The sequence below is a fragment of the Rhea pennata genome, chromosome 3, assembly GCF_028389875.1.
Source record: "Rhea pennata isolate bPtePen1 chromosome 3, bPtePen1.pri, whole genome shotgun sequence".
In the NCBI taxonomy this organism is placed as follows: domain Eukaryota; kingdom Metazoa; phylum Chordata; class Aves; order Rheiformes; family Rheidae; genus Rhea; species Rhea pennata.
In genome coordinates this window covers 47,554,584-47,566,659 of record NC_084665.1, presented here as the reverse complement: position 1 = coordinate 47,566,659, position 12,076 = coordinate 47,554,584, and the positions used below count along the sequence as shown (strand labels likewise).

At 36.2% G+C, this 12,076-nt stretch overlaps 1 protein-coding gene across 1 annotated transcript in view; it reads left to right on the top strand.

Moving 5' to 3' along the window:
- Window positions 1–12,076, top strand: part of GALNT2 (polypeptide N-acetylgalactosaminyltransferase 2) — a 99,762-nt gene that overhangs the window by 48,501 nt on the left and 39,185 nt on the right. Inside the window, exons 2-3 of the mRNA XM_062572247.1 lie at window positions 3,626–3,716; window positions 9,594–9,747. Coding sequence (XP_062428231.1) covers window positions 3,626–3,716; window positions 9,594–9,747 — 245 coding nt within the window. The remainder of the gene's footprint in view (window positions 1–3,625; window positions 3,717–9,593; window positions 9,748–12,076) is intronic.

Here is a 12,076-nt window from a genome sequence, read left to right as displayed (position 1 = left end):
CAGTTAAGATGTTGTCAGCATTGAGGTCTTTGTACTCACCATCTGTAAGTCATGTAATATCTTAATTTATCTAAAGCTGTTATGCATTGGTAAATTGTTCTTGTGTTCACAAGTCAGCTGTAGGATAGAAAGCTTTCCCATAATGAGATCTAACCTTATAGCAGTTAAATGTCAAATCTGTGATACTTGAAACTTAAATCCTTAAAAAAATTGGAAGGTACAAATAGGAAATAACAGCACTAGTTTTAAGTAGTGCTTTCTATATAGCAATAATGCCTTGGGCCATGTTCAATTTAGTATCTTTGTGCTAAGCAAAATAATTACCAAAACACTAATAGCTTTGAATTTGTGGGGAATATAGTATTAGATGCAAGTAAATATACCAAAAACAGAAGGATAAGTAGTCTGGAAGACCCAACTAACTAATGAAATTATCCGCTAACGCTTGTCTGTGTATAATTACAGCTCTCCAAACTAAATTAGCACTTGTTTTAAACTTCTCCCTGCATATGACTGTCTTGTTACAGATCTGTAGAAATTCTTTAGAAACGTGAGTTTGAATCTTGCTATGTGTTTGTACTAATGGCCACCTCATACTCCTTTCTTCCCCACCAGTCAACACAGCTTTGAAAGTGTAACTGCTCATTTGGCTGAACACTCTTTTCTCTCTATATAAACTAGCTGGGTTTTTTTTTTTAGCTGGAAATTCTTCCTACTGAATCTTTCATATCTCAAATCCAGTCTTCCTGGCAGACGTTTAAAGGAGTGAATACATTGAGCAGGAAAAAAGTGATAATAGCAAGGTTTGTAAACTATCCTATGCTTTCTCAGGCATAGAAAGTTTACTAATTCATGAAATAGAAAGTTATTGCACTTCAGTGACTAGCTAGTTATTTAAAAACAATTTGTTTAATTTTTATGTACCTTCCTCTCCTGTAGTTAAAGCTACTAAGAGAGCTATGACAGTCACTCTGCTGAGTAATAAGCACTTTTCTTATCCTCTTTGCTAGAACATGTTTTTTTTTTTTTTTTTTTATGACAATTAGAGCTGGGTAGCTAATGTAGATGATCATTTTTTATTAACTTTCAGTGAACAAAAAAAGGAATTGTGATTTGTAAGGCATATTTTTAATGCCTAACATCTGGTAAGTAAGCATACATCACTTCACCCAATGAAAACAGAACGCTTTTTGAAGTAGCAAAGATATTTAAATAAATGTAACTGAAAGAGGTTATTTTAGTATGGTACATCTAAAACACCACAATATTGTGGTAAGACTTGGACTGAATGGGGACAAGAGGTTGCAGTATTGCTGGTCTGAAGGAAGATGCTACTAAAGGGGGAAGTAATCAGAAACTGATGTGAGCTGTAGAACTAACCTGTACCTAATCCCTGCAACACCTGCGTTATAGCTGGGCTGATTTTGATGCTGCTGTAGAGCTTGTGGCCCCATAAAGCAACAGTACGCATAGGGGCCACAAATGCATTGCTCTAGTGATGCTTCCGATGCATCTAATGCTTGTTTGTTTAGTGTCTATGCTATTTGGCCAGCCACCTTTTTGTGACTGAGTGCAATTATTGAAAAATGTTAACTTTTCTTGTATTGCTTACAGTGTGTTAGCATTAGTCTTTCTAATTTGTTACTCATCAAATATCTCTCATAATTGAAGTGCTAGCCTGTTCTTAAACAGTTTAAACTGTTTTTCATCTTATCCTAAGCTTATCTATTTTGGTTTGAATGAATTCTGTGTCAGTGTGAGCACTGGCCTGTTCCACACAGAAGGCTACTCATCAAATGCAAGCTACTTGGTAAGGTTAGATTAGAAGTTGGTATTTTGTTTCATTGAAAGCAAGCTGGAAAAGCAACTATGTCCTGTGGTGATGGCATAGGAATGTCGTTTGACGGTCGGTTTATTTGTGTATTGCACCAAATTAACATAGTGAAGCAATTTACAGTTAGAGATATAAAGAAATGAGTTGGTCTGGCGTATTTATCCCTGTGGCTTCAGCATGTGCTTCCCTTTGCTTTTTTTGCAAAAGTTCTCTCTCAAGGATACAGTTTACTGGATTTCTTTTCCCCTTGAAGGGCATTGGATGTGTACGTGTACTTCCCAAGTGCTTTACTGGGAGACAGTTAAAGTGGTTACAGTAGAGCATCAGTTTCAACAGAGTATGTGATTTAAAATCATTCAAATGGATTTAATGGTGTGGGAGAATAGGGACCCCAGCAAAAACCTGTGATCTAGTGCACAAAGCTTTGAGGATAACCTTTCATGCTCTCCTGTTCCCTGGATCATCCAGTAAGCTGGGTTCCTAACTCCTACCTTGGCAGTTTGACTTGCCTCTGAATTGCTGAAGACTACCCAAGTTGTTTCCTAGAATTCTCAATTTTATACAAGTTTAAAATGGCATTTATTAAATTTCTGAACCTACCTTTTGCCTTTGACAGTTTGTATGGACCAAAAAAAACCCCCACCCTTTCTTTTAAAGGTTAATGTGAAAGAACTTGAAGAATAATTGAGCTTAAGAGCACATGCTCCTCAACTGATAGGATTAGTGGAAAAGTGGAGTTTTCTTGTGAAGACTTAAGAGGGGGAGGGAGTGAATTACAAGGAATCACTCACTGGATTTTGTTCAACTTCAGGGGCAAATTCCTGCAGGGGTTGCTTTTTGTTTGTCTAATAAGTGTTTTGCATTCATTTGTCAGCATACATACTTTTCTTTTAAAATCATCACAGTAATTTGGGACAGTGAAGAGCTTGGAGGAAACTTTGCGAAACTAGAAATTCTTTGTATATTGGCAAGATTTTCTTCCAGATACAGCAGTACTTGCTCAGTGTATGAACACACACAAGTGATTATTTTCCTGTTGAAAAGAAAGTGAGAACTACAAATTTAGGGGGAAAAAAAAAGGTTTTTGGAGGGAGGAAAGGAAAAGAAACTTATCAACACTTTCTTCTCTAAATTGCTGTTATCAAGAATACTGGAGTAAGAAATCCCATAGTGTTTCCTGCAAAAGCTAGAAATAAGCTCACAAAATGAGCATGTGAAGATAGTAACTTCCAGGTATTCTAGATTTTTCCATCATAAAACTGCTCCTCAGAATACAACTGCTAGATAACCTGACTTATTTTTCAGCTAACTTTTATACTTGGGCCATTTCCTGTTTGGTTAGGGCTTTCTTTAGGCTTTGTTTAAACTGTCTTGCATATTTGAGCATTACTGATCAACATTTTTATTCTATTTTTTCTAGAACATTGTTGTCTTGAGAAATGGATAATTTCTCCAAATAAAAATTTCTGCATAAATTAAATGCAGAAGCCTGTTTAATTTCCGTTTCTTATGCTTTCAAGTAATGGAGGAAATGAGTTTGAGTATTTTACGCTGTATCTATAAAGTAAATTTATTGCACAAAGAAGGAAACTTCTGTTCAGATGGCCTCAATAAGTCACCCTTAAAAAAAAAAAAAAAAAAAAAAAAAAAAAAAAAAAAAAAAACAAAGTTAGCTCTCTTGGACCACTTCATGAACTTAAAATCCAAAAGCTTAGTTATTTCCATTTGCTTTGAAAGCATAAAATTGAATCAGTTAAGGAGATCATTTTAAAGACTGTGTACTTTTTTCAGGAGGACCCAAGTGATATCGACCCAAAAAGGAAAGATGTGCGTGGCAACAATGGGGAGGACAAAGCTCAAAATGTGGAGACGCTACCTCCAGGTATTGCAGTAATATTTCTTTTGCTAAATTCATAGCTGTAAAACATAACCACTTGAAAGAGTCATAGTGTGAGCACTATAAAACGCAGCAATTGTTCTAATGCTAACATTTTTTGTGGTTTGGAAGCAACAGGCTTACTTTAGAAAACATGTACCCCTATATTCTTAAAACTTCAGTTTCCTTACATCACACCTGCTTTACCACTCCTTTGGCTTAAAGATAGGTAGATGCTACTTCTTTCCTAGTAAGTTTGTTGTCCTGCAATAGGTTCTAGCTGCGGCAGAAACCTCTGGTGCAAAAGGTCCGTTTCTGTCCATGGATGATGCTGGCATGGAAAACGTTCTTCATCTGGGAGCAGGAAGCTTGGCTGAACCTTCAGTTAGAAATGGGCTTTTTTAGTTTTGTCAAGCTTTTGCGCAGATGATGTGATGTGGCAGCTCTCCTTAGAGTGTGCAGATGGTGTGCCTTCATTTTTCATTTTGCTTAGTGTTTGTCACAGACAGGCAAACAGTGGAAATTACTTTTTTTTTTTCTTTCTTTTTTTTTATCCTTTGAATGAAATAGATACGTACCTTGAAGATGAGGTAGGAAAACTAAATGTTGCAGAACTTTCATCTCATGGGACTTGCCTCCATAAAACTTCTTTTATTGCTAGAAACTTCATGTCAGTGAGATTTAATATATAGCTAGAATCGACACACCAAGGAATGCAAAAATAAATGGTTTTGAGTATTTTATACCACATCCAGGAAGTAAGTTTATTGCACAAAGAAAAGAACTTCTGTTCGGATGGCCTCAATGTGGTTTATTCTCCTACTATTAACCCTAATACTTGACTTAAATTTGTGTTTTAGCCAAGTGTGTGGAAAAGTTTGGGGTCTTGTGGAAAGAGCTAACCCAGATAAGTCTCCTATAAGCAGCCATGTTGTTCCATGCCTAATAAATTGTTAGGTATGACTTTTGTTTCTCAGTCTTAGAGTCCTGATACAGCATAAGCTGTTGGAAATTCATAGCTTTTTTCCTTTAGCCTTTGACCTGTCATATCTTTGTATTCTGGAGAGGGGAAACAAGACTGGTCATGTATGCCTGCTTTTGAGCAAAATTTGTACTTTGTGGGTGACTTTGGAAATAAATGCTAAGAAAAGAGTCTTGGATTCCTAACCAGGTTTCTGGCACGTCTTTCAAGTATTTTGCTTTAACAGGAGTCTCTAGCTAACCTGTAATCCGAGTAACAAGGGGAATATTTAAAATATTTTTAATCTCATGTGTCTAGGTAGTATTCCCTCTTTCTACTATTTGAAGTCTTAGGTATTCTGGGTCAAACCCTGTATGCTTCTTCTAAATACGATCTTCCTTTCTAAGAAGCTATACTGGAAAAGATAGGAAGGTCATAGGTGGACAGGGAGAGATCGGAAGCTGGAAGGGTTGAAGCTAGAAGTAAGATTAAATGTCAAGTAGAACAAGTTTGGGGTTTCTTTTGTGCATTAATCAGTTATCTTTATGATTTGATTTAATAGGTATGAGAATTGTCATATTACTGCATAAGAGTGTGTGGCCTCTAATCAAATGTCAGAGGCAACACAGAATTATGCACTCTTAAACTGCTGTTCTGATTCTGGTTTGTATAAGCAAATTTTTGAATTCTCATGGCAATTGAACTTTGAATTCATATTTCTGCAGGTACTTTGTGCACCACTTTAAAGCATAGTTACTAAACTTCAGGAGGGTGCTTTTGCCTTTTGTTTCAAAATCCTTTCTTGGTTTTCCATTGAGGTTAGAAGACCTGCAGGTTAGGTTTCAGCCTCTTACGCAGTATAACATCTTCAGAACTAGAATGCAAGGAATTGTATACAATCTTTATACAAAGCCATTTTGAAGATAAACTACTGCTTTATTTTAACTCTTTCTATATTAAACTATATATATGCTGTCATTTGACTTTTAATATGCTGCAGAGGTCAGTCTTTTGTGAGTTATGAAGGCTCTAGAATCTTTTAATGTCTGTAGCTCAAAATAATCATATTTATTTAGAGTATCCTCCTGCTTTTAAACTGTACTTGGTCAGTGAGATGGCATGCAAGTTCTGGGAAAACTGTGTATCCATCCATCCCTTCTCTGACTGCTGTTTGGTTGAGTATGGATTTATCTGATCCGCTTTTTCTCTTCCATCTCACTTTGAACAGCTGCTTTTACTGATGTTGTTCTTTCTCCACCCCCTTCCACACAATTCACAGGATTTTCTGCTGGAACCAGAGCCAGGCTTTGCCTACTTCCTGTCTCCTGAAACCAAATTACTTGTCTTAAACACATTAATAACCTATAGGACATAAGTAAATTTTGCCTAAATACCTGTTTTGTTTCTTTTTTCCCTCAAATTTGTTTTACTCTTCTTGGACTATTTTTGCATTTTCTGGTTTTAAAATCTTGGAAAAAAGTGAATGGTATGTTTTTAATGAATCTTATCAAACTCCTCTTGAATTGAAACTGGCATACAGTAAAAATACAATGCTGGCATTTAAAAAAAAACAACTATGACTAAAGGTACAGAACAAAAAATCAAAATAGGCAGCCTGCTTAAAATTGACCAGATTAGTACAAAAATTACAGTGAATTGTTTCTGCTGACTGCCGTTACTTTCAAAAACTAAAATTAGATTTGGGAAATATCTGCTTCTGTATGTGGACAAAACCAAAAAACTTTACTGGGCTTTTTTCTTATTTCTGCTCAGATTCTCAAGGTTAAAACAGTCAAACTAGTGACTAACCTGAAAGTGAAGAACACTTCTGCACCTGTAACACAGGCACTTGTCAAAAGCAATTTTAGCACTTCAGCATACCCTGGATGAGGGTTCTTAGCCAGTTCAGTGGGGGATTTTTTTTTTTTTTTGGGGGGGGGGGCTTCATTTGATTCTGGTGGCAAACCCTACAGTGCATCTAATGTTGAGTTTTAATTATTAACTTATTGTAAGTTTAGATCTCTATATAGGTGACATAAACCTAAATTAAGCTTATAACTTCAAATTCAAATGACTATCTTAGGTAATGTATTTGCATCTTATGATATTCGTTCTACCCTGCAAACTTACTGAAACTTGGGAAACCAGGCAGCCAGCTGACTCTCCAGAAGAAATTATAACTGAATATGCTCTTGTGCCTGTATCCTGGGAAGCATATGACAGAAACCATACCTGCTATTGGAAAATTATTTATTAGTCAACTTTTATCTTTATAAATTAATTTTTGAATTGTCGAAAATGGAAGCCTTTCTACAAAAATAGGCTAGGAAATATTCTTAGCTTTTTACAGTGGTTTGCTTGAATTGTTACAGCTTGTAGTCACGTGGTCAGCCCATGCTGCATACTTGAGTTAGTAAAGGACATAGTCTGTTCAGGAAGAACCCTTGGACATCCTGAGGCTGTCACCCTCGCCACCTGTGTGACAGCCTCCGGGTATAATGTGTTACAGCTCCCCTCTCCGCTGGAGGAGCCGGTGAGGGTGGCAGTGCAGGAGTGGTTAGAATCCACTGAAAATTGGAGGTAGTGCTGTCTGAAAGGCAAAAGTTCTGTAGAAATGCAATTGAAGTATAGCTCATAATGAATGCATTGTAACATTGAGTAATATGCTAAAATCATCTTTATTTTTAGACCAGAAAAGCAGTGGTGTGATGTGTTATATTTTCAAAAATAGTAAATATGGGTTAGAGATTGAAGCTGTATTATAAATTGGAAATAAAGGTGGTAATACACAGGTAGTTACTGAGGAGGTTGCAAAAATATTGGGGAACTGTTTTATATGAGGCAGGTACTGTGATCTACACAATCTCTTCCAGTTCCCTGAATCAAGCCACTCTGCATTTGAATAGCTTTGCAACTAAGAGTAGGTGTATATTTTTGTAAGCAGTTCTGTATTAGGCTATTTTGAGTGTGTTAGCTTGCTGAAGTGTAAACTTGTCTTCAAAGAGTAGGTTCATGGAAATAGTCGAAAGGCTAACGATAAGTTTCTTGCCAATCTATGAGCTATCAGCAACAGCTAGAGTTTTCTTTGTAAAGGATTTGAAAAAATCTATTTTTCCATCCAATTATTTTTCTGTAGGTTCCCCTCAGGACTGCTTCAGATAGCTAATCAATGTTCTGTAGTCTGTGTTATTTAACTCTCATTCTGGTTTCTGCGTGCATGTGTTTGTGTGAACTTTTCTAGAAAGGTAATTCTTTTGAAGCAATGTATACACAATAAAAATTGGTTGGCTAGCTCTTAAACCAGTAATTCAAAAGCATGGTCACTAATCTATTCTGCAGCTGAAATTGGATTCAGGAGGTTTCTTTTTTCTTTTTTTTTTTTTTTAATTTTTTTTTAACCTGCTGCTGCTGTCTGAAGTGTAAGCAATTTACACCTTGGGTCCAAGTTGCTCTTGTAGGTTAGCACCTCAGACTATTCTGAGATTGCGGAGAATATTGAATCAGCTCAATGATATGTCTTGGTAAACAGCAGGCAATCCAGTCTATTTTTTAGGGAAAGTGTTTTCTCAATATTGGAATCTTCTAGCAGAAGTTCACACACTAAATGGGATGTTGCTCATGCCTAGGAAGCTTTAAATGAAGCCCGCCTTAGTTTTCATACTGTGTGTGTTGGGAGAAGGAGCAAAGGCATGCATGAAATGTCTGAGCAGCCTCTAGCTCGTTAATAGCTCTTAAAACTGTATTCCTTCTGTGCATAGCAGCAGCATATGCCTAAAGCATAGTGTTTGTCTAAAACCTTAGCTCAAAAGGAGTGACATCTTTGCAGTCTTGCACTCACTGAACTTAATTAAAAGTACCTTGGAAGTTTTGTGTTAATTAGGAAAAACAGTAAATATAAAGTCCTCTGCAGTCTGTAATAAACAGTGACACCAAAGACAATTCTAGTTTTATACCTGTTCTTTCCTTATGCCAACAATGTTCTGTTTACCAAAAAATGGTCACAGCAGATCCTTACACATACCCAAGTTAAATGTCTATATCAAAATTAGAGCTCTAATTCTTAGTTATAGTGGATATAAATTTGCTGTAGGTAATGTAGGATTGGTTGTCACTAGTGTTCCTTTAGAGGAAAGGACAGGCAATTTTAAGATGCTTGCTAAGTATCGTACTTTGGTTTTTATAGCCAGAGATGGTGAATGTTCTGAAACTCTGTTCCTGGAGGATGGGTGTTAATTTTTCTTTCAATTTTAGGTATACCAATTCAAGTGTTACTACTGGTTACATAATAACATGCTGCTACTTAAAAAGAAATTAATTTGTGAGTTTGTTTTGAATGTAAAGAGGATTGCAGTATATCACATGATTCATATTGGAGAGCTACTGCTCAGCCTATATAAGATACTGGGGTTTTGTTCGTTTTCCAGAATGATGTCTTATACTTCTAAAAGACCTATTCCTCAGGTAGGTTAGATTAAATTATAGATAGTTGCATTTTACTTCTGTTATGAGACAGTCGTAAATTAATTGTAATGTCTTTGAAGTCTAAACTGAATCTCTAGAAATAAATGCATCTTGGGTAAAACTGTAGCCAGATCATCTATCACCTTAATGTGTATGGATACACAAAGGGGTTTTTAAACAGAAGTTGTGGAAGTTTGGGTGAAAAAACTTTAGCTGAGATAAAGCATTGTCTAGTGATTACGCTTGAATAAGCAGATATCTATAAAACTGTTAAATTTCACATTAATTTGCAAGGTGTTCTAGAGCAAGTTAATGTACAGAAGTGTGTGTGATGTGCTCCTCATGATATTGTTGAGGCTTAAGTACTTGCAAAACCAAGACCAAGTGATTCAGTAGTTGATCTGAATTGCTGAATTCTGTTCTTTAAATTGCAAAGATTAAATCTTGTTTTTCCATTTTAGGGAAAGTTCGATGGCAAGACTTTGATCAAGATGCGTATGTTAGCGCTACCATGGTGCGATCTGGTCAGGATCCGTATGCCCGTAATAAGTTCAATCAAGTAGAAAGCGACAAACTGCGAATGGACCGAAACATTCCTGACACTAGGCATGATCAGTAAGTACCAAACTGAGATGTGTTTGACTTTGATTAGCCATTTTTAGATTTAGGGCTTATGAGCAGCAGGTGTTTTTTCTAGAGCAGGAGCTTTTCAGCTTTCCATATGATACAAATAGTGAACTGTGGTATGATTCTTAAACAGTAGGGTAAAAAACTCTAGATCTTGTTAAGATTCTTCTGTTTCTATGACTTTCATTGGTGTATATTCTGTATCCAAACTGTTGCTGAGTAAGATGGTCTTTGTTGCTGTTTGTTTGATGTTTTCTTTTTCCCGCGTTCGTAACTAGGTTTTTGTATTAGCTATGCTCTGTTGATTGACACCTCAGCCAGCACAACTTCAATTAATATTCCTGCAGTAAAGCTGTCGAGAGGCAACGAGCCACAAACGGAAATACAGGAAATTCCGTTTAAGCAAAATAACAAGCTTTTCTTGCTGTGAGGGTGATTGAGCACTGGAGCAGGTTGCCGGGGAGGTAGTATAGCCTCCATCTGAGGTGATAATTCAAAAATTTCTGGACAACCTGCTCTAGCTGCCCCTGCTTGAGTACAGACTTTAGACTAGCTGATCTCCAGAGTTCCCTTCCCATCTCTACCGTTCTGCTATTCAATTTTTCAAAGTGTATGGAGTCTCCCAACACCTAGACCTTGAAAGGAGTTTGTTCATGCATGCCTGAAGAACGTGGGACAGGTTTAAACTTCAGACACTGAAAACTTGCACAAATTCAGAAAACACTATGCTTCAGAGCAAGAAAGTTACTTGATTTTTATTAGAGAAGACTGTTTTATTAAAAACAGTTTAAATGACTTGTTTTAGTCTTGTTTAAGGAGAATTGATTAATATTAAAACATTAATTGCTCATGACATCAATAATTTAATTAAAGGAAATTAGTTTGCAACTTTTTAAAATTAGGCATTCATTCTCAAAGCGCAGAACTAGCCAACAGCACATAGTTAATGTGCGTAAATATTACTGCAGTCAGGATGAATGCACTTCCACAGCTTTAGAGGTAGGAGTGCCTGGAGGAGACACCAGAGGGAGATAAGGAAGGTGCTTTCTTTCCTCTCTTCTATGTCATACTTGATTACAGAGCTTTACAAAAGACTTGTATAAAAATTCAGACATTCAACATGTCATTTTAAATCCCATGTATAATAGCATCTTTTTTGATTCCTTTAAGCAGGTTGTGTTGTAGATAAAGTAAAGGAAGTCTTATGTAACTGAGCATTAATTGGACTGTGAAGGAAGAAGAATCCAGTGTTTCATTTTTTGCCGTGAAAACACTGAAAAGCATGATGCTGCCTACAGAATACTGAACAGTTTTATAAGGCTTTTGAGTTGTCTTCATCACGTGCATTATTTTGCACAGGAAATCCATTTACTGTTTTTAGATGAGATATTCCTTTTCAGTAAGAGCAAAGCTCAGCTACCAACTTTTTGTAAATTCTAAGATTAGAGTATTCTGAATTTTAATCTCTGAATTTGTAAATTCTGTGAATATTCAGCATCTTCTGGATGGGTCTAACATAGATAAATGCTTTCCTTTGAGATGAACATTGAGAGATGACAGGAGACACATTACAGTGATTTATTTTAACTGTTTCAGTGTTGTGGTGATATGCTGATATCTGCTTGATATTTTTCACTGAATGGACTTAGAACAACCTTGCAATTAGCAGAGAGGCTTTCCTGGAGGAAGGCTGCACCTATGCTGTGCATATTACTTAGACTTTGTCATAGAGGAGATTTAACTGCCTATCAGTCTGTAAATGGTCCCGTAAAAGTTAGTTTCTTTCTGTTTTAGACAAGGACAGTCATTGCAAAAGTTGAAAAAGTCGCATGAGATATTTGTGTGAGAACTATTTAATAGAAAGGGCAATAGCTATGGGAAGAATGCTGCAGATCTGAGCATGTGTCACTTCGGTGCATGTTGTTGTTTTCAGTAAAATTAGAGGTAACTAGGATGAAACTAGCAGCTCCACAGGAGAGAGTATTTTTTTTCTTTAAAAAAATCTGGATGAGGCGACACTTTCTTGCTTAAGCAGCTTTTATGAATTCATGTGTAAAGAAATCAAATTGATTTTAAAATAACTGCATAATAACTTCTAATTGGTGAAATTATCTAGACTGTTTAGAAGCAATTTATTGAGAGTGTTTTTGTCAAAATATATTTTCTACTTGTAAAATTTAGTGCTGTAACTTGAGGAAAAGGTCTAGTCTACATGCCAAAAGTGATGACATTGTTGCTTTGATTTGTTTACTTTTAGCTATAGCATTTATTATTGTCATAGCAGAATAGGAAGAGTACTACAATTGAATCAATCAAA